General features: G+C 40.6%; 2 protein-coding genes across 7 annotated transcripts in view; both read right to left on the bottom strand.

The window, feature by feature from the left end:
• LOC106931038 (long-chain-fatty-acid--CoA ligase 1-like) overlaps nt 1–7,419 on the bottom strand; it is a 16,093-nt gene extending 8,674 nt beyond the window's left edge. For 2 of the 4 annotated variants that reach the window (XM_015008958.2, XM_088009806.1), the window contains exons 1-5: nt 7,321–7,413; nt 4,853–4,948; nt 990–1,277; nt 268–382; nt 1–34 (exon numbers count right to left, since the gene is read on the bottom strand). The exon at nt 1–34 is cut by the window's left edge and continues 31 nt beyond it. In XM_015008958.2, coding sequence (XP_014864444.2) covers nt 1–34; nt 268–382; nt 990–1,184 — 344 coding nt within the window. In that variant the 5' untranslated portion in view covers nt 1,185–1,277; nt 4,853–4,948; nt 7,321–7,413. Of the gene's footprint in view, nt 35–267; nt 383–989; nt 1,278–4,809; nt 4,949–7,320 lie in introns of all 4 variants that reach the window. The other 2 variants (XM_015008961.2, XM_015008960.2) reach the window with 2 other exon arrangements.
• Nucleotides 7,420–9,271: 1,852 nt separating this feature from the next.
• st3gal5 (ST3 beta-galactoside alpha-2,3-sialyltransferase 5) lies at nt 9,272–23,102 on the bottom strand. 3 transcript variants are annotated; one of them, XM_088009804.1, is made up of 8 exons: nt 22,979–23,102; nt 20,769–20,882; nt 18,975–19,095; nt 13,378–13,584; nt 12,379–12,515; nt 11,521–11,707; nt 11,189–11,347; nt 9,272–9,890 (listed from the first exon to the last, which is right to left on the bottom strand). In XM_088009804.1, exons 1-8 carry the CDS (start codon nt 22,984–22,986, stop codon nt 9,633–9,635), a joined length of 1,191 nt encoding a protein of 396 aa, XP_087865930.1. In that variant the 5' UTR covers nt 22,987–23,102; the 3' UTR covers nt 9,272–9,632. The 3 variants fall into 3 exon arrangements, with proteins under 3 accessions (XP_087865930.1, XP_087865929.1, XP_087865931.1); XM_088009803.1 differs by having other exon boundaries at nt 22,963–23,023; XM_088009805.1 differs by lacking the exon at nt 22,979–23,102 and adding an exon at nt 21,902–21,975.
• Between the last annotated feature and the right edge of the window lie 43 nt (nt 23,103–23,145).

The following is a 23,145-nucleotide window of genomic DNA, read 5'->3' as shown; positions in this document are numbered from 1 at the left end:
TTTGGTTTCCTGAAGCCCAAACAGGGACCGTTATCTGGGAGGAGACAGAAGAGGAGAAGGGTCAAAGTGTGAGGAAGAAAAAAACAACAAGAGACAGGTTGAGGAGGGCTTTATACCTGCAAAACATTCATTTCTACTTCAAAACTGTAAAAATAAAATAATCAAGAGACTGAAGATCTGCTGAACTTAAACCTAAATGAAAACGGTGCTGTGGGTCAGAGGGCATATCCCAGGTTAAAGCTTTAAGCTCGTCATCATTTCACTCACTGGAGACTCTTGCTCCTCTGATGAAGGACTCGTACATAGTTCTGGCGTCTTCATAGACGTGAGTCAGACAACTGTCTTCTTTCTGAAGCGCTGAGTGATGCACAAAATCACTGCCCTGAAAAACACAATGCGTGTTATGAAAGCTAATAAAAGAGATTTCAGGTACTGAGGAAGGCTTTTGTCTAGGATGTACTTCAGCTTGTTTTTGAGAGAGATCATGTGGCTACAATGTAGCTCCATCGGTGTGAATGATAGTTTGAAGCACTTTGGAGTCCTTGGACTGTACAAGACCAGACTATTCAGCCTTTGTCCCAGTTTCATCATCCGTCTTCAGTAAATTGTAAGTTGATTTTTCCGGCAATAGAGAGATTAATTTCCTCGGATTGCTCACGTCTTTAGGAAAAATCATTTCTTAAATCATTTCTTTTCCCAGAGGTGGAAACATTTGTCCAGGAATGGATGAGAACGATTGACACATGCCAGTTTATTCAAGGCATCTTGTAAAGAAACCTCGAGGTGACATTTGTTATGAGTTGATGCCATGTAAACAGCTGAACTGAATTATATTTAGTATTAAACTTTATTTTGTAGTAGATAACTTATCTATGTCATTTGAAAAAAACAAAACAAAAAAAAAACGCTTTCTTGGCTTGTTCTTGAGTCTGTCCAACCTTTACTTTTCCATACAAGTGTGTTCAATTTCCCTTTGGACTTGAACTCACCGGAACCTCGACTGACTGCGTGTGCAGGTCCCAGAGTGGTGGGAGGGCTTTGGGTCGCGTAGCCAGGTAGTAGGTGGTGGCAGCGGCCACTGCTCCCATGCTGACCAACATGGGGGTGGAGATGTTACTGATGTACTGGCTCACGTTTGCCAGGTCCAAGGACTTCATCTTCTCTAGGAACTCCCGGCTCAGCATGCTGCTGTGGCACTGGAAATACAGAGGTGGGCTTGGGGGCTCAGGAAAGGTCAGAGGTCGCAGATGATGAACAGATGCTGGTCAGGAGGCGACCTAGAATAGAACAGAACAGAAATATTCAGGTGTGACAGCAGCATCGAGGCATGTAGGCTCAAATAATGATAAAGTATTTAAAAAGTACATAAAACTATACTAAAGACAATATAGACACGTTGCACATTATTGCAATGTGTCTATATTACTTCCAGAATTTTATTCATGCGCAAAACGTTGGAGGGCAAAAAGATGATTCCTTTACAACCCATAACAATTCAGCTAAATTTAGCTAAATGAGACCTCTGTGATGGACTGGCAACCTGTCCAGGGTGACCCCTCCTCTCTCCCATAACGTTTGCTGGAGACAGGCACCAGCACCACTCCCAACCCCACTAGGGAAAAGGGTGTTAGAAAATAAATAAATAAATAAATAAATAAATAAATAGATAAATAGATGGATGGATGGATGGATGGATGGATGGATGGATGGATGGATGGATGGATGGATGGATGGATGGATGGATGGATGGATGGATGGATGGATGGATGGATGGATGGATGGATGGATGGATGGATGGATGGATGGATGGATGAAACCTGGAAATGTAGGTATTATTAGTTCAGTGCACCACAGCAAAGGGAAAACCATTGAAGAACAAGTCAAAACCATTAATGTTCTTTTTTATTTTCCTCGATCTCTGTGTCGGCTACGCTACGCGCAGACTTGTTGCCATAACAACTGATAACAATGCCACTAATGTAACACCAAAAAACACTTAAACAGTTTTCACACAAAGAACAGAACATTCAGTCCGTTAAAGTATCATGTTTTCAGGCCTCATTTTAATTTTGTGGTTATTAATAAGTGATCATCTGAAACACTTCCAGGATTTCCTCCAGAAAATGTTCCAAACCTGGTGGTAGGCCACTGGTTGACTGCCATTTTCCTTTTAGTTAAAAAATATTTCAAGTTGACAGGAAATTTTTAAATATCACTTGATAATTGTGTGTTATTGGAAGATTAATATCTGCACATCAACTATAAAGTCTTAAAAAAGGGGCAAACATTAAAACAAACTAAAATAAATAAATAATGCTTAGCCTGGTGTGGACATAAGAAAAGCCTGTTCGCCAGCCAGGCGTATAAGCCACTGGGAGAAACCCTGTACTTTCCTATCCTGCTATTTTTTTTCTTCTTAATTAAAACTTTTTCCTGACTTTGTTATCTAGAAAGGAGTCAGGATAAAACTGTTTGTTTTTCTAAAGGGTTTCTTTGGCTCCAGTGGCCTTTTTTGAAAGAGCTCAGACAGGAAAGTAGGTAATAAGTGAGAGGGAAGACATGCGGCAAAGATCAGCAGGCCGGGATTCAAACCTGCAACGGCTGGGTCGAGGACTAAAGTTTCCTCAAGTGGGTTGTATTTAACCCCTGTGCCACCTCGGCATGCCAGGATAAAACTGTTTGGGTAACATTTGGTCTTTACATCCGGAACCTTAAAACTGACTCTTCAGTGTCATCCCTGTTTATTTCCTGTGAAAAGAACACTGCTGTAACGGCACTGCTGTCTCTTCCTGCACCCACATTCACACTGTTTGAACGTTAGCTTTGCATCAATGATTGTCCCAAGGTATTTATAAGACTGCACCTGTTCAATGGTTTACCCATTAATTATGGTGGACTCTGGAGTTGGGATTACTCTTCTGACATAAACAGCCGTGCGCTTCGTTTTTGAGGTGTTGATTTGCAGATGTTAGTCTTCCCACCACCTCAGAGTCAATGACTGAGCTGTCTTGCTTTTACACAGGCAGTCATATGTGATAAACTGACAAAGTGCATCTAGTTAGCAGCTCCTGCCTTTTATTTACTCTGTAAATACTTGGAAGAAGGCTGTATGTATCAACATGAATTTTTTTCAGTCTGGAAAACCAGGTAGTATTCAGCACAGATGAGTTAGTAATCAGTAAAATTTAAATCAAAGAGCTCTATTGTCATCTTATAACACATCAAGAACAGAATGTCAGGCTGAGCCTGTGGAGGTGGAATTAACCCATCTATTGTGGTGCGTAGGGAACAGACTCTCAGATTAACAACACATTTAAAAAGAGAACAGGGTGGAGCCTAATTGTTTCACTACAGGTGAGAAAGTGAGGGGGAAAAATTACTCTTGCTTAAACTGGGCTCAAGTTCATGGCATTGGGCCAAGAAATGAACACAAAACACATCAGATGCAATTATCTAAGCCTATTAAAGTCATTATATATATTTTTTTAAAATCACTCTATGCTTAAGTTGACTGAATAAAACAAACTGAAGTATCTTAGCAGACAGAAAGCTTTAGAAACAGGCAGGTGTCAGTCATTCTAGGAATACATGTAGAATTTAACAAAATCTTTTTTTACAGCTGCTGCTCTCTCACACATGGGGGAGAAGTTGCATCTTCTCCTGATGAATTATAATTTCTGATTGAAAGGCTAGAAAAAAAAAATATTTGGAACATAAATCTTGTATGCTGGGCAACATGGCTGAACCATTTCATATCGGTCAATATTTATAATTATTTATTAGTTTTAAATATGTAAAATACTGATAACTGATGAGATGACCTTTCCTGTTTTCTCCACATGTTCCTCTCAAGCCATTGTTTTCGTTTTTTATTCTTACTCCACACAGTTTTTTATTTTTTGGAAGTTATGAGGCTCAGTGGCAAAACTTGAAGCTGCTGCTGCACAAGTTGCTCAACAGGTTGTTGCTAGGTAACCAAAGAGTGAGTGGGTTAGTTGATGCCGCTCAGCTTGCTTAACTAGTGGTGAGAGGTTGAGAGGCTATAACACTTCCTCTGCCTACATCCCCCAGAATGCTGTGCAGTTCAGAGTTCAGTGGAAATGTTGAAGACCACGGATTAGTGGCAGTCACACATTTGGAGGAACCTTCGTCGCATCGCCATCGAAGGAATTTGAACGCACCGAAAGACTACAGATTGTAAATATGCTACAACATTCTGATAGGTACACCTGTAAAGTTTAATAACTCATTCATTTAATAAGCATTTTTGGACAACAACTGAGTCCATGTGGCTTTTGGAGTCAAAGGAGCTGTTTAGTGAAGATGGTGGTAAAAACTGAGTCGTATTGTTGTTGAGGAAACAATGGAGAGCTCATTTTAAAGATGAATGACAAAAAGAAAACCTGAATGTGCAGAATTTCAGAACAGTGCCGTGGCTTGAGGACAACATTCCCCTTTATGCTCTTTACTCTGTAATCAACCAAGGAGGAACTGTGTATTCGGTTTCATTGTTTCTCCTTCAGCAAGAACACACAAAGTTCTGAGGCATGTTGTTACTGAACATGACGGAGGCTTAGAAACGGCCAAACAAACCCAGACTGGACTACTCACTTTATACAGAAATATGGATAATATAACAGGAGAAACTCAACTTTGTTTTAAGCATTAAAATATAGAGACTGGTCAGTAGACTTTAAGTAAAAGAACTAAACTGATTTCACAGATTACTAAAACTGGAAAGTGATACATAAAATGGAAAAACAAGTACAAAAGGAAAAGAAGACCAAACATTAATCTTTATCTACTTACCAAAAGTAAAACTCTATCGTTCTATCCAGTGTTTGCCACTAACCTGGAACAGAAAGCAGCAGATGTTTAATCTCTGGTGATCATCCACGGACAGCGACCCCGGCAACACTGCTGCTGCTGCCACGAGGAGGAAGTGACACTAAAAATCCACAGAGACCTGTTAATACACAGTTAGCCAGAGCTAGCCCTCCAATCACACATCACACAGGCATCAGGAAGCCCTCTGATAGGCCCACGGCTCCAAGACAGTCGGCCTGATTGTTTACATTTGGCCTTTGAGATGGTCAATGAGCAAGATAGGGAAAGAGACTAGAGAGAAGCAACTTCTACTACTTTATTACTTTTATAGAAGCTCATAAAACATTTGTTTAGGGCTTACAGGTCTGTTCAATTAAAACACCACTGGAGTGAACGAAAGTTTCCCACAGAGTCTGTCGAAAAGTGGGAAGAAGGAGCAGCTCAGTGGTCTCACCTCTGCCTCAGTGACCTATGACCCCATAGCGTGGTCAGCTGAGATGATTGCATGGGCCGAGATAAAAGCTGATCAAAGTGAAACGGCTGCGGAGGACATTAAAACTTGTTGCATAACAAACTCCATTCATTCGTCTAATTTGTAAAATTTGAAGCTGTTCCTCCGGTCAGAAAAAGAAAAACTGCAAATCATCTCAACCGATGATAAATCTGACTATTTAAATATTAAAAATAAATACTGATTTACAGAAACGGAGCCAATTTTTGTTTAGGTCAAATGTAAATGTAGAATAATAAAATAAAGAAGACTCCAGTTCAGGTCTGGAACATTATGTACAATCATTTGTAATGGTTTATGGATTTTCATTAAACAGTCAGCTGATGGGAATGAGAGTAAGAGATAAAAATTGAAGAAATCATTTCACCGCCTTGTGCAAGGCTGGATTATCAAGTAGGTGAAAGGTGAAGTGGAGCGGACCCTTAGGCCCCCGCTGGGTTGCTGGATAGCCTATTCCTTTATTTTCTTAAGCACAAGCAGAAACGCCTTAAATATCCTCATAATACTTATGATTCTTTTCAGAAATGATGCCTGGTAAAAACTGCACTTCACCCTGAACACAAAGGGCCCACAGTTCAACATGGTGGTGGCAGCATCATGCTTTGGGGAAGATCCTTTGAAGTAGAGATAGGGAAGCTGTTGTGAGATGATGAAAAGATGTTAAATTTCAAAATTGTCTTTAAATTATCACAAAAACAACACGACAGTTTTTGTGCCGTATTATTTTTGGTGTATTCCAGCTTGATAGTACTTTCTGCTAATGTGACTGACGCACACTTTCCATATTCCACTTTCTGCCCCTGGAACAGATCATATTTTAGTAAACTAACTAAACTAATTGTAATACAAATTGCAAGTCGGTTTGTTTGGTTGAAATATTTCAAATTATTTATAGTTAGTTAATCATTACTTTTTTAATTTTATTTACTACTTAGATTTTTTTTTTCACATTTATTTTCATGCTTTTTATTTGTTTCCACTTTTTTCCCCAGCAGTTTTTGAATGGCACAAAAAAAACTGATTGATTTTGTTTTTATTTCATTTTACATATTTGGTCAGTTATTGTAAAGGAAGAATTAACAAATTAAGACCTATTTAAATTTCTGGTAAAAAGCCGCATTAAAGGCTCTATCAAAAACAAAAATAAGGGTCAAAACCTAATCACCTACCGTGACTTCTCAGGAATTGGCCGTTCTGACAGGAAGGGAAAACGTAAAAAAAAAGAAGAATAAAAGCAGAAATATTTCTTTGAGCTTTATTGCCACAGTGGGCTTATTTTACTAGTCCAGCATGTTAAAATGTGCTTTCAGTTTGCTACCCGACCTCTTGTGAATTCTTTGTTATGCCTGCTCCACCCATTCTTATCAATAGCGTCCTGCCTTACGTTTCCTGAAGATAGAGACATGCTAACTTTCACCTGAGGGCGCACAGCAGTGGTTCCATCAGGTATACAGCTGTCAATTCACTTACACGAGGACCCAACCACTCTCACGCGTACGAAGCACGCGCGACTTAAATGAAAAAAAAACAAAAAAAAAACATTGCATAAATGCTTTTAACTACAGTTAATGACTGAAAACTATGTTAAGAAAAACTAAGAGTTTTTTCTTCGAAAAGCTACTTAACCAGAGAATGGACGCAGCGAAACTGTTCTTTTTGCTCCTCTTTATGCACTCATGACTTAAATAAAACACAAATTACAGACCAGACTTCACGCGGAACAATAAAAACAAAAAGACACTCGGGCCATACATGTAAACAATACTTCATAAAAACAGCTGTTTTAAAGCCGAGACGTGCTTGAAACACCTTTGAAACTTAAAACTGTTGAACCTGAAATGTAATTAAATATTTTGCCAACTTCATTTCTGAGTGCTCCTTCAGATGGATTAAACTTCTAGTACGCTTTGTTTGAGTTACGTAGTATCAAGGTTAGCAGTACCACAGTAATAATTCAGCAACATAAGTCAGACATTTCTTACCTGTTATTCAATGAAGTTCGCCGCTTCACGCTCTCCACCACGCGCACCTGAAGTTGGAGCTGCTTCGTTCGTGAACGCGTCTTCCGGGTTTGCCCTTCAAAATAAAGAACACAATACTGACCTGAAGCTAAAACTGAAGAACGAACGAGTTACAATGCACAATTTCAGCTCAAAACATAAAAGAATGAATTAAACAGCATTTTTGCCTCGCATGATTTCATTTTTTTTAGAATGTAACCTTTGTAGCCTCAACTATGTAATTCATTCAAGTTTATTTTGAAAATCGCAGTCGCTTAATCCTGTGGCGTTACAGACGGAGTTAACTTCCACCGACGGCTTTCATATTTCAAAGTTACTAACAGTCACAGCCATCCTCTGTTATGACTTGTTAAATATAGATTAACATGTCATGGTTAACTGTTTTTTCCTGTTTTCCAGCATGTTCATATTTACTGAAGGTAAGACCTACCCTCCCTAAAGCAGCTTCCACTTGTATGTGCAGTGCCACTAATGACATCACACGAGGCACATAGGAACATCATATCTTTCAAGTACTAATATTTTTTCCCTTTTTTTATTTGCATGCTTTGTGAAATAAATTTTCCAGTGGGGGGGTTGTTTTATGTTGAACAGCTGCAGCAAAACTATTTTATTTCTGGGAAATGTAACACACTAAAACCCCATCCATCTTACTGCCAAACCGTATGCAGCTATTTACTGCTACAATCCATCTTCAATGGGAATTACAGTTACAATGAGAGTACTACAAAGTCCTAGGCTGTCCCTGGGATAGCATGTTGCCCATTAGCTCGTTAAAGCTAATATTTAACCAGGAGTGTCCTGGCCTGTGTGCAAACGCCTGCACACTGTCAGATCTTGTGCAATGTGAACCGATTGTAGCACCTTCAATGTGAAGTTTGGAGCTTATAAATATCACCAGGTCATTAACTATTTTTGGCTGAAGATGCAGTGAGATTTGGTAGGATTTCTTAGCTGCTGGACATCAAAGGTGTTGTAACCTAATATTACACAGTAGTGGTATAAACTGTAGGTTATACAATGGTTGAGGTGTGAATTAGCATGTGCCTAAATTCTGTAAATCTCTAAAACTCCACTGGATCTGAGATATTCTGGTAGTTCCTTCTTGTACGTGACTTTAATGTTGAACCATTTCTCCCAGAAAAAACAAAGATGTGTGTTCTTTCTAAATCATGTTTTTTCTCCTTTTATCCTACTCACTATTCTTATTTATGTTACTAGAAAACTACAGTCGTTTTCTAAAGCGCCTCAGGGCTGGATTCTTGGCCACAGACCATTTGTAATATAAATGGTTCCTTCCGCTCTACTTTTCAAAATTGTCACTTCTCCTTGCATCGCTGCAGATGATGTACAAATTACAATTAAGAGTATTAAATCACTTTATATTGAGCTACTGTCCTCTTGATGAAATGTTCCAATTGCACTGAACTTCATTTATTTAGATGAGAAAACAAAGCAATTCCAGGTCCCAATGCTAGGTGGAAAATTGCAACTTTGGATTAAGTTACTACTTGAACCTTATGAATAACTTTAGCAAAAATGTGGTTGTAATTTTTGCCTGTATATGGTTCTGTGGTTAAGTTTTTTATTTTTATTTTTAAAAGGTTTTTTTGAAGGAGGAAACTGTTCATTTTTTGATGATGTTGAATCTGTTAAATCTGGCCATTTTAGCCTGAAGTTAAGTTAGATGGGTGGACAGATGAGCCTATGCTAAAACTTTAGATGTCTTTGGTTTATATTGAAAACCATTAAGTCCATGCAAACAATTCACATTCGACTGGTTGTGGTGGTGGCTAACCAGCGGTTGTGTTTTGGATGTCCGTTATTCAAACACAAGAATTAAATGTACAGGAACCAAACAAAAAAGAATCTAGTTGATTTAGTAAAAATAAACCAGACAAGCACACACGACTAAATCTTCTACATATTTTATTTCTTTGTGTCATCAACATTATTTAGGATTGTAGTTGAAATGTCAGTAATAAATAACTGTTTATTAAAAACAAAATAAAACATTTCATGTTAGTTCTCAAAGACCTGAAAATGACAATATTAGAATGATGAACAGCTTTCACAACATAAAAATAAAATATCTGAAGCCAGCTTCAAATATCTGTCAGGAGATCTGAAACTGAAGTATAAATTATGACCATAATTGTATAAAATCTCTTAATTCTTCTTTGTCCTTTGTGCATGCATTTCAGCAAAGTTTCAAAAACAGAGTTTGTAGAGCAGTGAAATACCTGCAGGACAGGGTCAGCTGCAGGATGGGGTCAGCTGGAGCAGAAGGAGCAGTGGATTCCTCCGGTCAGGTCGCTGATGACCCCCTCTCTCACCAGTCTGTGCAGGAACTGAGTTTCTCTGTCCAGGTTGTGCATCTTCTCCTGCTGCATGAGCCTCATGGGCAGGTTGTCGTAGTAATGCAGTGGCGCCCCCTGCTGGGACAGGTTGTAGCCAAATCCTGCCAGGCTGACCTCGTCACACAGCAGGCTGGCTAAGCTCAGTGCAGTCACGCCCAGCGTCGGTACATTCTGCAAGGAAATTAAGATTCTTCATATTTTATCCCCCCCCCGTGCTTTGAATTTTAAGTACAATCTAATTAAAAATGTAAAACATGATCTACAGAACTGACCTCAACTCTAGTGAATTATCTTTATAGGTTTATCACTAGTCGCTCTAACGCTGATGTGCATAAGCCACAACTCCTTTGTAGTGAAAAACTAAAGGGCTGTTTCAGGTTCAACTTAAAATACTTGATGTTCTGCAGCAGGAGGACATGGAGCTGAGCACAGGACTTTCTCCACAATTTATAATTTATCACCTTTAAATGGCCTTTTGGGGAATTATACAGAAGCATAATATTAGGATTGAAATGATTAATCGTGATTAATCAACGACTAAAAAATTCTCAACTAATTTGGTAATCGATTAATCGTTAAACTATTCAAATAAAAACATTGCATTCAAGATTTTAAAAAACTGCTACAAATCATCAAACGTACACAAGAGGAATGCTACGCAATTGCAGTTTAGGCAACAAAATATTTTCTTAATTCATGCATTTAATAATGTATAGAAATGCTAATCTGGCTAAATGAAAAATCTACAAAAAATTGTCTTTTTGTCCAATTAATCTGTTGTCAGAATAATCAATTACTAAAAAAAATGTTAGTTGCGGTTCAAACATTACATTTGGAGATAAAGTTAAATGAAAACTACATTTCATATTGTGTTTGTGTCTCTCAGCATGTCAGTAATTTGTTGAGATACTGTAACTTTAAAATCAAGAGAAATTTGGCTTTTAGCAGCACGTTTGACTCATTCTTCATGCCATTTCTTTGGATTAGCTCACTTTGTTCCCTCCTGTCTGCTAGAAATGGCCAGGAAACACCATTTGATGAATGACATCACTTCTGTACAAACTGATTTAAATGCCGCAGTTCACAAAACATAACACAAGGGGGCGATACGTCTTCATATATAAAGAAACATGAGGACACATTAAATGTGTCGCTTTGTCTGCAGAGAAAATATTAAGACGGATGACGCCTTTTGATTTAATCTTTGCAGTTTTAGATCGGTACATCTACAGACTCCTCTTAAAACAAAACTGCACTCCAACTTTCTCTTTGAACATCAGATTGAAGAGCTTCACCCACCTACAGCTGGTAATCCTGAGTGGATCAGATATTACTACTGTTTTGATCACTTTAAGCTTTTGCCCAGAATGTTTTAGAGCTATTTAAAAAAAACAAATCCAGTTGTCTAACTGTTGTCCCATTTTTCGTCCACCCTGATTCCTCAGGTAATGGTTTGAACTAAGCTGTACCTGGTCCCAGCCCCACAGGCGCCACCTGGGTTTAGGGTATTTCAGGAAGTCCAAGGCAGTCTGCCTAATGACGTCGGGATTCAGAAGTCGGAACCTTGAGGGATCTAGAGGAATTTCCCGTGGAACCCTCTGCCAGAAGAAGAACCAGTCCCAAAACGACTGCAACACAAAGCAGCACTTTGATCGCTAAAGAGGAAACGCTGTCCTGGTCAAGCATTGGTAAAGTATCACGACTGGATCGGCTCTAAGTAACCAAACAAGATACTAGACAACACTGATGCATTATGGGTAAAGAAAATGATGACAGTCAAGATAACGCTCCAGCCACTCACCACGCCAAGCTTCCTGATCATGGCTGAGATCCAGCTGAGGTCAACGCCTTTGTAGATCACGGCCACAAACACAGAATGAGGGTCTGTGTCTGCCCAGTGGAGGGGCGTGCCCTCAGGATAACTCATTCTGATGCTGGTTCGATTCCCCACGTCGCCAGTGTGCTTTCCCAGAGGGCCGCTGTTCAACCTGAAAGACATAGAGACAGGAGAAGAAAGTCAAAATATTGCTTAAAACAGGAGCAAGACTGGAGTTTGTTACCATTAGAGGCGCAACTAATGATTATTTGGTCAATTATTCTGACGATTAATCAGATGAAAAAATGTGCTAATTTTTTTACTTAACCACTGAAGCTTTATTTATACAATATTTATAACACATTAAAAGATACAGCTAAACTATTTAATTTCTTTTTGAAATGATAAACATTTTATTGCCTAAAATGCAATACTGTAGTATTCCATTAGGGTACACTTGATCATTTGATACTTCTAACATCAATGTCAAAAGGTATGCTTCTCAACTTATCATCACAATGCAGCAAAAGTAGCTTAAACTATTTTTTTTACAACTTTTATTTCAAGTTTTTTTTTTCCAAATCTTAAATGCAAAATGTTTTTGATTTAATTACTGCTCTGTGTTTTTTCAGCAAATGGCATTTTTTTAAATCTGTATTCTCTAGATAATGAATGGATTACTAAACAGTTATTTGCAATAATCGATTAATCACAATTAATCATTTCAGCCCTAGCTGTTAAGAGAGACAAAAACCAGGAGGTCTCAGTCTGAGTGCAGTTTCAGTCACTCTGCATGTTGTCAAGTCTCCTGCAGAACTACCAGAAGCGAAAGCGAAGCCTGACCTGATTATGGTGTGGAAACGGTCGATGTGTTGACCGAGCTCCAGGCCCTTCAGCACGCCCCCGTTCCCCACCACCACACAGCGGCGACACTTCTCAGAAGCCTCCTCTGGTCCCAGGTCAGGGTTGGCCGCTGGCAGCTGGAAGCACAGAGAGCTGATCAGGTCCGATGCTCTGAGAGACTTTGTTGCTTTAACCAGAATCCACTGAGGCTGCAGACAGCAAAACCCAAGATGACCCAATCAACCAACAGCAGAGACGCTCATGTTGGTTGTTTGGTTTCTCGTGAGTTTTTCCTGTTTAATGTGCCTGTCCTCTTCAGTAGTTGACATTTTCACTAGAGATATACCAATCTGATATTAATATCTATATTTGCATTGATATTGAAAAAATTAAAACAAACTGTAGATCAGGAATTTGTGACCTGACTGATCAACAAGAGCAGATCTATTCAGTCTAATTCTATCCTGTCTTGTTTTATTATTTATTTTAGCATTATATCTAGAATCCCTGATTGTATTTTCTGAACCATTTCTAAAAAGGTTTGTTGCAGTTCATTTGTTACATGTTTGACCTATTTTTTATTTTCTTTAATCGTTTCAGTTTCTTTATCATTTATTTTTACATTGGCTGTTCTACTCCTAATTGAATTGACTGAACAAATTAAAGTTGTCTTGTTTTTACAAGTTGACCAAGCTTCTGAAGCCATTGGTGTATGTAAGTGAGCTGCACTTGTGCAGATTTAGCAAGTAAATGTATAATTTAGTTGTGTTTCTTTAAAAAAGGAAATGTTTTCAGTCAATTCAACATGGGTTTTCTGTATCAGCTGATGCTAATGCTCAGATATCTGCAGCTTCCTTTCTTAAGAAGTGCATTTTGTGAACAGAGATTAAATCTTACTACACAACTTCACATATTGCACTAACAACTGAAACCATGCAAGTTGGAGTGTGGCTCTTCTGAGTTAACAGTAAAACCTCTCTTGGTGGTATTTGTATTCACCAGAGTCAGCAGGTTCTCGACTTTGCCTTTAAGCCCTTTGAAGCCAAACGGCGGCGGGTAAAGGAGGAGCCGGTCAGGGAGCGGCTGGTCCTTCCAGAGGAAAGGCTGGATGGCACCGGCAGATGGGAACAAAGCGAGCAGCTTCTCTCTGCTGCGTCTGGGGCGACACCGGCCCTCCAGGACTCGGAGCACGTTCTCATGCACCAGCTGCAGGGCGAGACAAAGACAGGCAAGCAAAAAGTCCATGATTACAACCTGTGCTGTGCACGCATCTGCTTTGTTGTTACATAACCCGCAGAATATTGCAGCATAAGTCACCTCCAGGGAGGCGTCATGTGTCAGAAGGATAAACATTATGCTTCATGTGCTTTGCAGTCCTGTAACATCACGCTTTGCATTTGTTTGTTTTATTACAACTCAAACCGTAACAAACCCGGAACGTTTATCTGACTTTGATTTATTTTGTGTTTGTTGTGCTTTCCACACCTTTAAATTTCACATACCAGTAAAACGTGAGGTCACAAGCTCAAGCTAATGGTTTTCCATTGGAATGTAGAAACGTGAAGGAGTGGTGAGTGAAGTTTAAAAGGAGCTGAACTGGTTTTGGGTCTGTGTGTATTTTATGACATTTCAAATGAGGATGCAGTTCTGTTGACCTTTTATTACAGCCTTTCTCCATGTCAACACCTCCATTGTTTCAGTAGATTACATAAGAATTAATAGATGTACAGACAAGTGTCATTTAGTCACAAGTTAACTTTCACCCAACACCAGCTACAAACAATAACTTCCACTTCACCTTCAAACAGAAATCAAATCAAAAACCAAATAGTTAAAAGGGTACAGGGAAAGTATCATGTATTCTCCAGCACAGTCGATTAACTACTTTAGCTTCAGTTGACACACACCCACACACACACACACACACACTGAACGAAGCAGCAGCAACTGACCTGAGCGATAGAATTGTGGCTGGAATGAACACAAGACAACCCCGACGCCAATTACAACGGCTGAGTGAAGTACCATCAGAAAGTCTAATTGAAGATGTGAATGCAGTGTTGAGATCTATCCCTACCAACACCATGACAGAAACTAATGAGCTGATATACAACTCAGCATCAGTGATCCTTGCGATGCTTGGCTACAATAGCAACCATGAGACCCAATACCACCATGGAAAAGACAGTTGGAGGCTAAAATCAAGACAACAAGGAGGGAAGTGAGCCAACTGTCAGAGCTCCAAAGGGTTGCAATGACAAGATCAGTACCTAAGAAGTACAGCCAGATGCCCATACCTGAAGCACTCGAAACTGCCAAACAAAGGCTCCAAGCCTTGGCCAGCCGCCTAAAGAGATACACGAGAGAGAATGAAGCCAGGAGGATTAACCAGCTCTTCTCCACCCAACCAGCTAAAGTGTACTCCCAATGGCAGGGTACTAACAACAGAGCAGACCCACTAAGGCTGGAGACTGAACAATACTGGAAAGGCATATGGGAAAGGGAGGCGTCCCACAACAGCAATGCACAGTGGTTAACCTCTCTACGAGAGGACCACAGCAACCTCCCTGAACAAGCCCCGGTAACCATCACTGTGGCAGATATCCAAGAAAGAGTCTCAGGTATGAAAAACTGGACAGCACCAGGACCTGACATGATCTATACCTACTGGCTGAAGAAACTCACTGCTCTCCATGAGTGAATGGCAGCTAAACTGGACCAGCTGCTACAAAATGGGACTCACCCTGAATGGTTAACTGAAGGGCGCACAATCCTGATCCAGAAGGATCCCTCAAAGGGTTCAGTCCCATCCAACTATCAGCCAATAACCTATCTCTCTACAACATGGAAGCTCATGTCAGGCATCATAGTGGCTAAGATAAGCGGACACATGGATAAATACATGAGCACGGCACAGAAGGGCATCGGCATAAATGCCCTTCTGTGCATTTATGCCAGAGGGCGTTTGGCTCCCAAGAGGAGCCAAACACCAACTCCTTGTAGACCACACAGTTGCCCGAGACTGCAAAACCCGACACACCAACCTGTGCACCGGTTGGATTGATTACAAGAAAGCCTATTACTCAGTGCCACACACTTGGATCATTGAATGCTTAGAGATGTACAACATCAACAGGTCTCTAAGAGCCTTCATTGCAAACTCGATGGGGCTGTGGAAAACCACCCTTGAAGCCTGCAAACCACTTGCACAAGTGTCCATCAAATGTGGCATATACCAAGGAGATGCTCTGTCCCCACTGCTGTTCTGCATAGGCCTGAACCCCCTCAGCCAAAATCAACAAGACTGGCTACGGATACAGACTCAAGAATGGGGCCACAATCAGTCACCTCCTCTACATGGATGACATCAAGCTGTATGCCAAGAGCGAGCGAGACATCGACTCACTGATCCACACCACCAGGATCTACAGCACTGACATTGGGATGTCATTCGGACTAGAGAAGTGTGGTTGGACGGTTACAAAGAGAGGGAAGGTCTTCCACACAGAAGGGGTCTCACTCCCAGAAGGAACAATAGCAGACATTAAGGACAGTTACAAGTACCTGGGAATACCACAAGCAAATGGCAACCTCGATGAGGTCACAGGGAAAGGAGCCACAGCCAAATACCTCCAACGAATAAGGCAAGTCCTGAGAAGCCAGCTCAATCGCAAGAACAAGATCCATGCAATAAACAGCTATGCCTTACCAGTAATCAGATACCCTGCCGGGTTAATTAGCTGGCCAATGGAAGAGATAAAGGCCACGGATGTTAAGACTTGGAAGCTACTAACCATGCATGGAAGGTTCCACCCCAAATCCAGCACCCTGAGACTGTACACGAGCCGTAAGGAAGGAGGCAGAGGACTAGTGAGTGTGAGAGCCACTGTCCAGGATGAAACATCCAAGATCCATAAATCAAAGCTTCAACAGACGAGGTACTCAGCGAATGTCTCAGGCAATGGAGAACAGAGGATGAGGTGCTGGAGGAACCATCATGGGAGGACAAGCCCCTACATGGGATGTACCACCGACAAATAACTGAAGTGGCTGATATCAGGAAATCCTACCAATGGCTGGGAAAAGCTGGACTCAAGGACAGCACAGAGGCCCTCATCCTGGCTCCACAGGAACAGGCCCTAAACACCAGAGCAATAGAGGCTCAGATCTACCACACCAGACAAGACCCAAGGTGTAGGTTGTGCAAGGAGGCCCGTGAGACAGTCCAGCACATAACAGCAGGGTGCAAGATGCTGGCAGGGAAAGCGTACATGGAACGACATAACCAAGTGGCGGGCAAAGTGTACAGAAACATCTGTGCAGAATATGGACTGGAAGCCCCGAGATCAAAGTGGGGAACACCCCCAAAGGTGGTGGAGAATGACCAAGCTAAGATCCAGACAGACAAGATGGTATTGGCGAACCAACCGGATATTGTGGTGGTGGATAAAGAACAGAGGGAAGCCGTTGTGGTGGATGTAGCAATACCAAGTGACTACAACATTAGGAAAAAGGAGCACGAGAAACTGGAGAAATACCAGTGCCTCAGACAGGAACTGGAAAAGACCTGGAAGGTGAAGACCACAGTGGAGCCTGTGGTCATTGGGGCCCTCGGGGCAGTCACCCCCAAACTGGAGCAGTGGCTAAAACAGATCCCAGGAACAACATCAGACATCTCAGTCCAGAAATGTGCAGTTCTAGGCACAGCCACGATACTGCGCAGAACCCTCAAGCTCCCAGGCCTCTGGTAGAGGACCCGAGCTCAGAGGATGAAAGAGAGACCACCCACGGAGGGTGAAAAGGGAATTTTATTTTTTATATATATTCTATGCTGCTAGGATTGCATTGACTCGACTGATCATCCATTTTTAATAAATTATTTCTTACAGAACTGTGGCAGCATGTTGAATTTGATGCGTTACATTTAGGGCTGAAACGATTCCTCGAATGATTCGAGTACCTCGATTACTAAAATTCCTCGAGGAAAATTTACCTGCCTCGAAGCTTCGTTAATTTATGTTTTATTATTTAGCGCACCGTGTTCCGGCCGGGACTTCATTTGCGTTGCGCGGAGCTCTCACTTCCGCCTCTGAGTTGTTGACAAAAGCTAAGTCTCAGCGGCATAAAGTCCAATCTTCAAGATTGGCCCGTGGGGATTTTATTGATTGATGATAATGCCCGACTTTTTATCGTTTTTTGGGGAACCAATAAGCATCCTTAAAATGACTGGGGGAATGCCTGGAGTACGGCAGCATTTCTCCTCCGGGGCTGCTGGTTGAAAGCGAACGGCGCGAAGAGCGCTGAGGTGAGCGGATAGCCTGAACAGGGCGGGCGGCTGAGTAGCTGATGCTTACCGTGTAAATGTAGCTTTACCGACGAACCGCACAATAAATTTCATATCCCGGTCTGAAGAAACGGGTGGCGGAGCGCATCGTACATGGCTGGTAGATGAGTTTCTGAGTGTGACCAGTGAAGGTGTCGTAAATATCCCGTATTGCTTCCCCCGTGTTCGTCCCCCGGTCTAACGGTTCGTCAGTCCGCTGGTCTATTTCCTCCCCTCCACCCCATCTTACGTTCGTTCATTCGCCCTCTCCTCCCACTCCAGGCGGCATTTCCCGCATTTTCAAACCCAAAGCGTGACAGGTTAGGTGGCAAGGTGAGTTTAATTAATCTATTAAACTCACTGAAGATGAATACATGAACTAAAAGCTGGATTGTAGACATTTTTTATAAGCATATTTGTGAGCCTGCCTCTTTGTTATTAAATTCAATATAATTTCAGATTTTTCTATAACTTTTCTTCTGGTTAACTTAGAAAGTGAGCTATTATTGTTACAGGTTAGTTTTCTAAACTACAAAAAAGCAACTGTTAGGGATGCTCAAATATGAAAAATTGGACTGATATTGATATCTCATAGTAACACCGGTATTATGCCAGATTTACCAATATTTCATTTTAGAATTTTTTTTTATCCGATTACTCGATTAATCGTAAGAATAATCGATAGATTACTCGATTACTAAAATATTCGTTTACAACAGCCCTAGTTACATTAGTTACATAGTTCTAATTTGTTCAATATTTCACGGATTCAGGCATTATTGTTTTGAATAAGTTACTGTGCAGCTGGAAGGATTTTTGATCTTTCTTTCTTTTTTAACTTTCCAACAGTTATGATGCGTAACCGTGGCAACAAGGTTTTTACACCTGGGAGCATAAAAGCTGATATCCAAGAACCAAAGTCGGTTTCTCAGTCAAAGCCTCAGGGTAGTCGAGGTTCTACTCATTATAAAAGATCAGTTATAAAAATACAAATACCATGTCGTGATTGATATTTTCCACTGTAAGAAAATCACGTTGGAAATTATGTTACACTGATTACAAATAATAATAATAAAAAGGTCTCCATCTGCATCCACCACTTGTGCTGGATGGATCATATTTGTATCATTCTTTAGCACTTTGGAAAACTCATAAAAAATTGATTCATATTTACATAAAATTTTTTTTATTTTAGAACAGATTAAAAATCCACACACCTCTCATCGTGAAAAGCTTGAAGTGGTTGCAGTGTGCTACATTGAGCTTCCCTCACCTGTTTATGTGCAGAATTGACATGAAACTGAAAAGGTTCCTCTGTCCTCGTCTGCATCAGCAGCAGGGAGAATATCACCAAAACCAGCAAACCCGAAACAATAAGTATCAACCACACCTGCCTGCAAAGAAATGGGGAAAAAAAACAAAATCAAACAGGTAGAGAGAGAGGAAGTACGTTCATGTTTCTGATGACTTCCATATTCGAGACGTTACAGAGTCGAGCATTCGATTGACAGTTTCAGGTCAGCAGCTGAGATCCTAATTAGAGGTTTTTATCTGCGGATGCAGCAACATCAGCATCTTATTCAGGCATCGGAGCAACAGCCATGGGAGCGGCTACGCACGCGGTATTTTGGGAACAACAGTCGGCCATTTTCCAGAAGAGCGACACACGACTTTGTATGGACTGTGTGACGCTGTGAGTGTTCTGGTGGAGCCCGCTGAACATCCTCCAACAAAACCAAAAACCATCCTCCTACCACTTCATGTCATCTTTTTGTCATTTCCTCCAGTAGCAATATCCGACTGTTGATCACGTTATTCGTGTCATGTGGGGGAAAAAAAAAAATAAAAAGATTTCCCCTGCAGTTTTGGGAGATACGTCTACACAGCCAAAAAATCTACCTCATCCAAGCGCAAAAACTATTTTTTTTCTAATTGGCATGTTTTCATTAAGAGAATTTGTTTTTGTAATTTCCAATTAGCAAATTTCTGTGGTTTATGGAAATGCAGCTTCTGTGCATTTCATTAATCAGAAGCCGTTTATGGAAAGTGATGGACCAGTGACAGGGACCCTGCAACGGTAAGCTGGCAAAGACAATGGATGGGAATAAAGGTTGGGAGTTTTGCTCTTTATGAAACAGAAGGGAAGAGATGTGGGTCGCCAAATACGGTTTACCATATTATTATTAGTACCATAAATGTACTAATTTATTTTTCTGCATTTGTGTAATTTTAATGCTTAGATAAGATAAAGGGTCAGTTTTATGTAAAATCGACTTTTTTGAGCTTTACATCATGTTGTAATGTTATTTCCTGATCAAAAACAGACCTGGAGTGTTGCTTTGATTCTTTCATGCATGTTTGAGAAATCCTTTCAGCAACCATTCAGCTGTCCAAAACACTTGATTGGACTCAGCCCCGCCTCTGAGGATGAAGCTCCTCCTTTGATCTGCAGTTTACAAGTTTCCAACTCACAGAGCAGCCTTCCTCTCCAATTCCCCACTCAGCTCCTTCAGACTAGCCAGAAGAAATTAGCAAAGACCAGGTGGAACTGCACATCTGCTGAGCTCATTATACAAAATACTACTGAGTGCAACGCTGGTAAAAACGTTGTTAAAGCGTTAATAGAGGAGCCATGGTGTGATGACTTCTCAAAGAGCAGAAGCTTCTTAAAGAGACAAAGGCCCAATTTCAATGCCCAAGTCAATGTGAGGGGGATGTCTGGGTTGCCAGACTTGTTGCCCCAGCAAACCAGTAGTCTTGCGTAAGTGGAAAAATCAGATGATGAATAGAAACAGTACTGGTCTGGATTTTTCTTTTGCATTTTCTGACCTTGACCCCGCATTTCTGCTGTTGTCATGCTGACATGCAAGAATTGAATGTGTAAATCTAGGTAAGTATGATGACATGCATATTATGGGAATGACATATTGCCTGTTTGGGTCTAAATGACATGCATGCAAGGTCCAGTGACACTGCCAAACAATAACTGTGTTTTTTTCTAATGTTCCACACCAAAGAGAGGAGTTCTCAGACACTGACACAATGTGAATGGGTGAGTAGTGATCACCTGTGTGCTGGACTGCGCAAGAAAAGCTTCATGTTGTCATCCGCCGTGGATCCAGCGATCACCTTGGGTCTCCCGGCTGAAGCTCGGATACCTCTGGCTCTCAGGCATCCTGTCCTGGACACACACACACACACTGTATTTCTCTTCGTCCACACAGACTACCAGAACAAAGGAGCTTCTGTGGCTAATGAGCTAATTCAAAGGGTTGGTGGTTGGATACATTTCCTGCTTCCCCAGTGTCGGGTCAGATGATTGTCAGCTTACACATTCTGTTTGGTTTGACTGTCTGTGAGCACACCACAGAGGAACAGCAATGACTATCATCATCTCAGGCATTAAAATATTTACCCCGTTTAGAGCTGTGACTAACAGGTAGTCGGTTACTTGTGTTTGTTATTCTACTGATTTTTCATTAAACTACTCAATAATTTTATTATACGATATTAGAAATACATTAAACATGCAAATAAACAAATTATTCAATTAACTTTTTACAAAAGAAATGCATTTTATTGCCCAAAATGCAATTCATATTGGCCAATATTTGGATTTCCAATTAATAACTGGGTAGCAAAAGGTGCTAGAAGATTTTTTTATAAACTGAATCTGAACCTGATGAAGCCAAGACTGCCACATGTGGGGTTGCGAGTAGAAAATAAGAATATTTTTCATCTTAAACTCAATATAGGTTTTGGCTTAATTCATGCTGGTAGTCGGCGATAGTTTCACCAGTGCCTTGAGAGTAATGCATTTCTCAATAAAACCTTTGGATTTCCTAAAATTCTTAAGTTCAGTATGCGATACACGCCTGAGAAAAATATGTAACAAAGCTGAAACGAATTTTTGTGCCCTGCTATCAGCCAGATTCCCCCCTCCTTTATCAAAAATGAAAAATTATAAATGCACACTACGTGTTGGAAACCTGTGTTTGTTGACTGACTTATTTGTCAGGCTTACGAGACAAAAGCTGAAAAAAAAAAAAGATCGATTCTCTTCGCGTTTAAAATAACACAAAACAGCGTAAAAAGACCTCCACACAGGACCTCGTTTATTTATGTATGTATTTTATTTTGATAGCTGCCGATTAAACTGAAAGTTACAACACTGACATGATTATATGAGTAGTTTTTTACCGAGAAATCGATCAGAAGCGCCGTGAAAATGGTCAGATCCGCCGGATCCACTTCTCTGGCTGCAATGCGCGCTCCTGACACAAGGGGAACAGATTTTCACGGAGGAACAGAATTTCTCACAAGACTGGCTGGCTGCTGGCTAAAACGCAGGTTGTGATCTGCACAAAAGATATTGTGTCTGTCCCATATACGACAGTCAGATTGATTTTATAAAAAAATGTTATGTACCAAATTTTATCTCTTAAGCTCAGAACGTTCACCTACACGACAACAGTGAACGTTACTTCTTTAAGTTAAAATTTCTATAAATCATAGATAAGCATACAAAGCATAAAGATTCAATTTTAACAAAATATTAGGTTTAGCATCATAAAAGATATATATATAAAAATAAAAAAAAACTTACTGAAGGCCTGACCCGGATCCTAACTCGAGCTTTATCTTGTTTTCCCACTTCTAAATGGCCAAGATAATAACATAACAGAGTAAAAGGCCTCCGCCTGATACTGTTTAATGAAATAACTCCGGACCGTAACATACTAATGAAAGGAGTTCAGTAATGGCTCTATTTTTTATGATTTAGTGGACGGTATCGGCGGGTCTATAAGCAGGCAGGGGGACAAACTGTGTTTTGTTCGGGGAGCATAATGGCGCTGTCTGTAACGGGGTGTTTTGGTGCGTTTCAGGCTCAGTTTAAATAGCGAGAGGCTCGCGTGCAAGTTACAGCGGGACGCTCGAGCGTTTTAGGACATTACCTATTGCTACATTATTAGCCTACATCATTGCCACATCCTACATTAAGCTATCGCTCATATTCCTTACGTCTTCCTTTTACATCCGAGTAAAACAGAAGTTAAGCTAGATATTTTCGAATATTGAGTTCTTTTACCACAGCGTCAAGAGGTGGTGAAATGTCTCATTTTTAAAAATGTTTAAACAATCAAGCCACATTAAAAATGAGCTGCAGTTCGGTTACAATAGCCATAATAACCCTTTACGAAAATCGTCCGCTATTGGCCTTTATCTACTTAAAACGTCCTACAGTTTGCTCCCTTACTTACTTAAAAGTGTCCTTACCCTCGCATGGACTCCGGTGACTCTTCATGCCTTCCTGGTAAAATAAAATGAGCTGCTCTCCTACTCCATATGTAACCTTCTTCAAGGAGCAGCTGACGCAGCCAGCCATTCAGCGACAGGGCAACACCCCCCACTTCCGCTTTTTCCAGATTACCCGCACATGATAC

Source organism: Poecilia mexicana, unplaced genomic scaffold (genome assembly GCF_051168715.1).
Source record: "Poecilia mexicana isolate PSO_F unplaced genomic scaffold, ASM5116871v1 scaffold_10, whole genome shotgun sequence".
Lineage (NCBI taxonomy): Eukaryota > Metazoa > Chordata > Actinopteri > Cyprinodontiformes > Poeciliidae > Poecilia > Poecilia mexicana.
This window is presented reverse-complemented; position numbering and strand designations above follow the sequence as displayed.

Excerpts from the sequence above, each read along its gene's own strand:
- st3gal5 (XM_088009803.1), bottom strand. The coding sequence starts at position 23,006 with ATGAAGAGTCACCGGAGTCCATGCGAGGGTAAGGACACTTTTAA. Across the intron at positions 20,883-22,962 it reads GAGGGTAAGGACACTTTTAA|GACAGGATGCCTGAGAGCCA; the intron begins GTAAGTAAGGGA and ends GTGTGTGTCCAG. Across the intron at positions 11,708-12,378 it reads CGTTTCCACACCATAATCAG|GTTGAACAGCGGCCCTCTGG; the intron begins GTCAGGCTTCGC and ends TATGTCTTTCAG.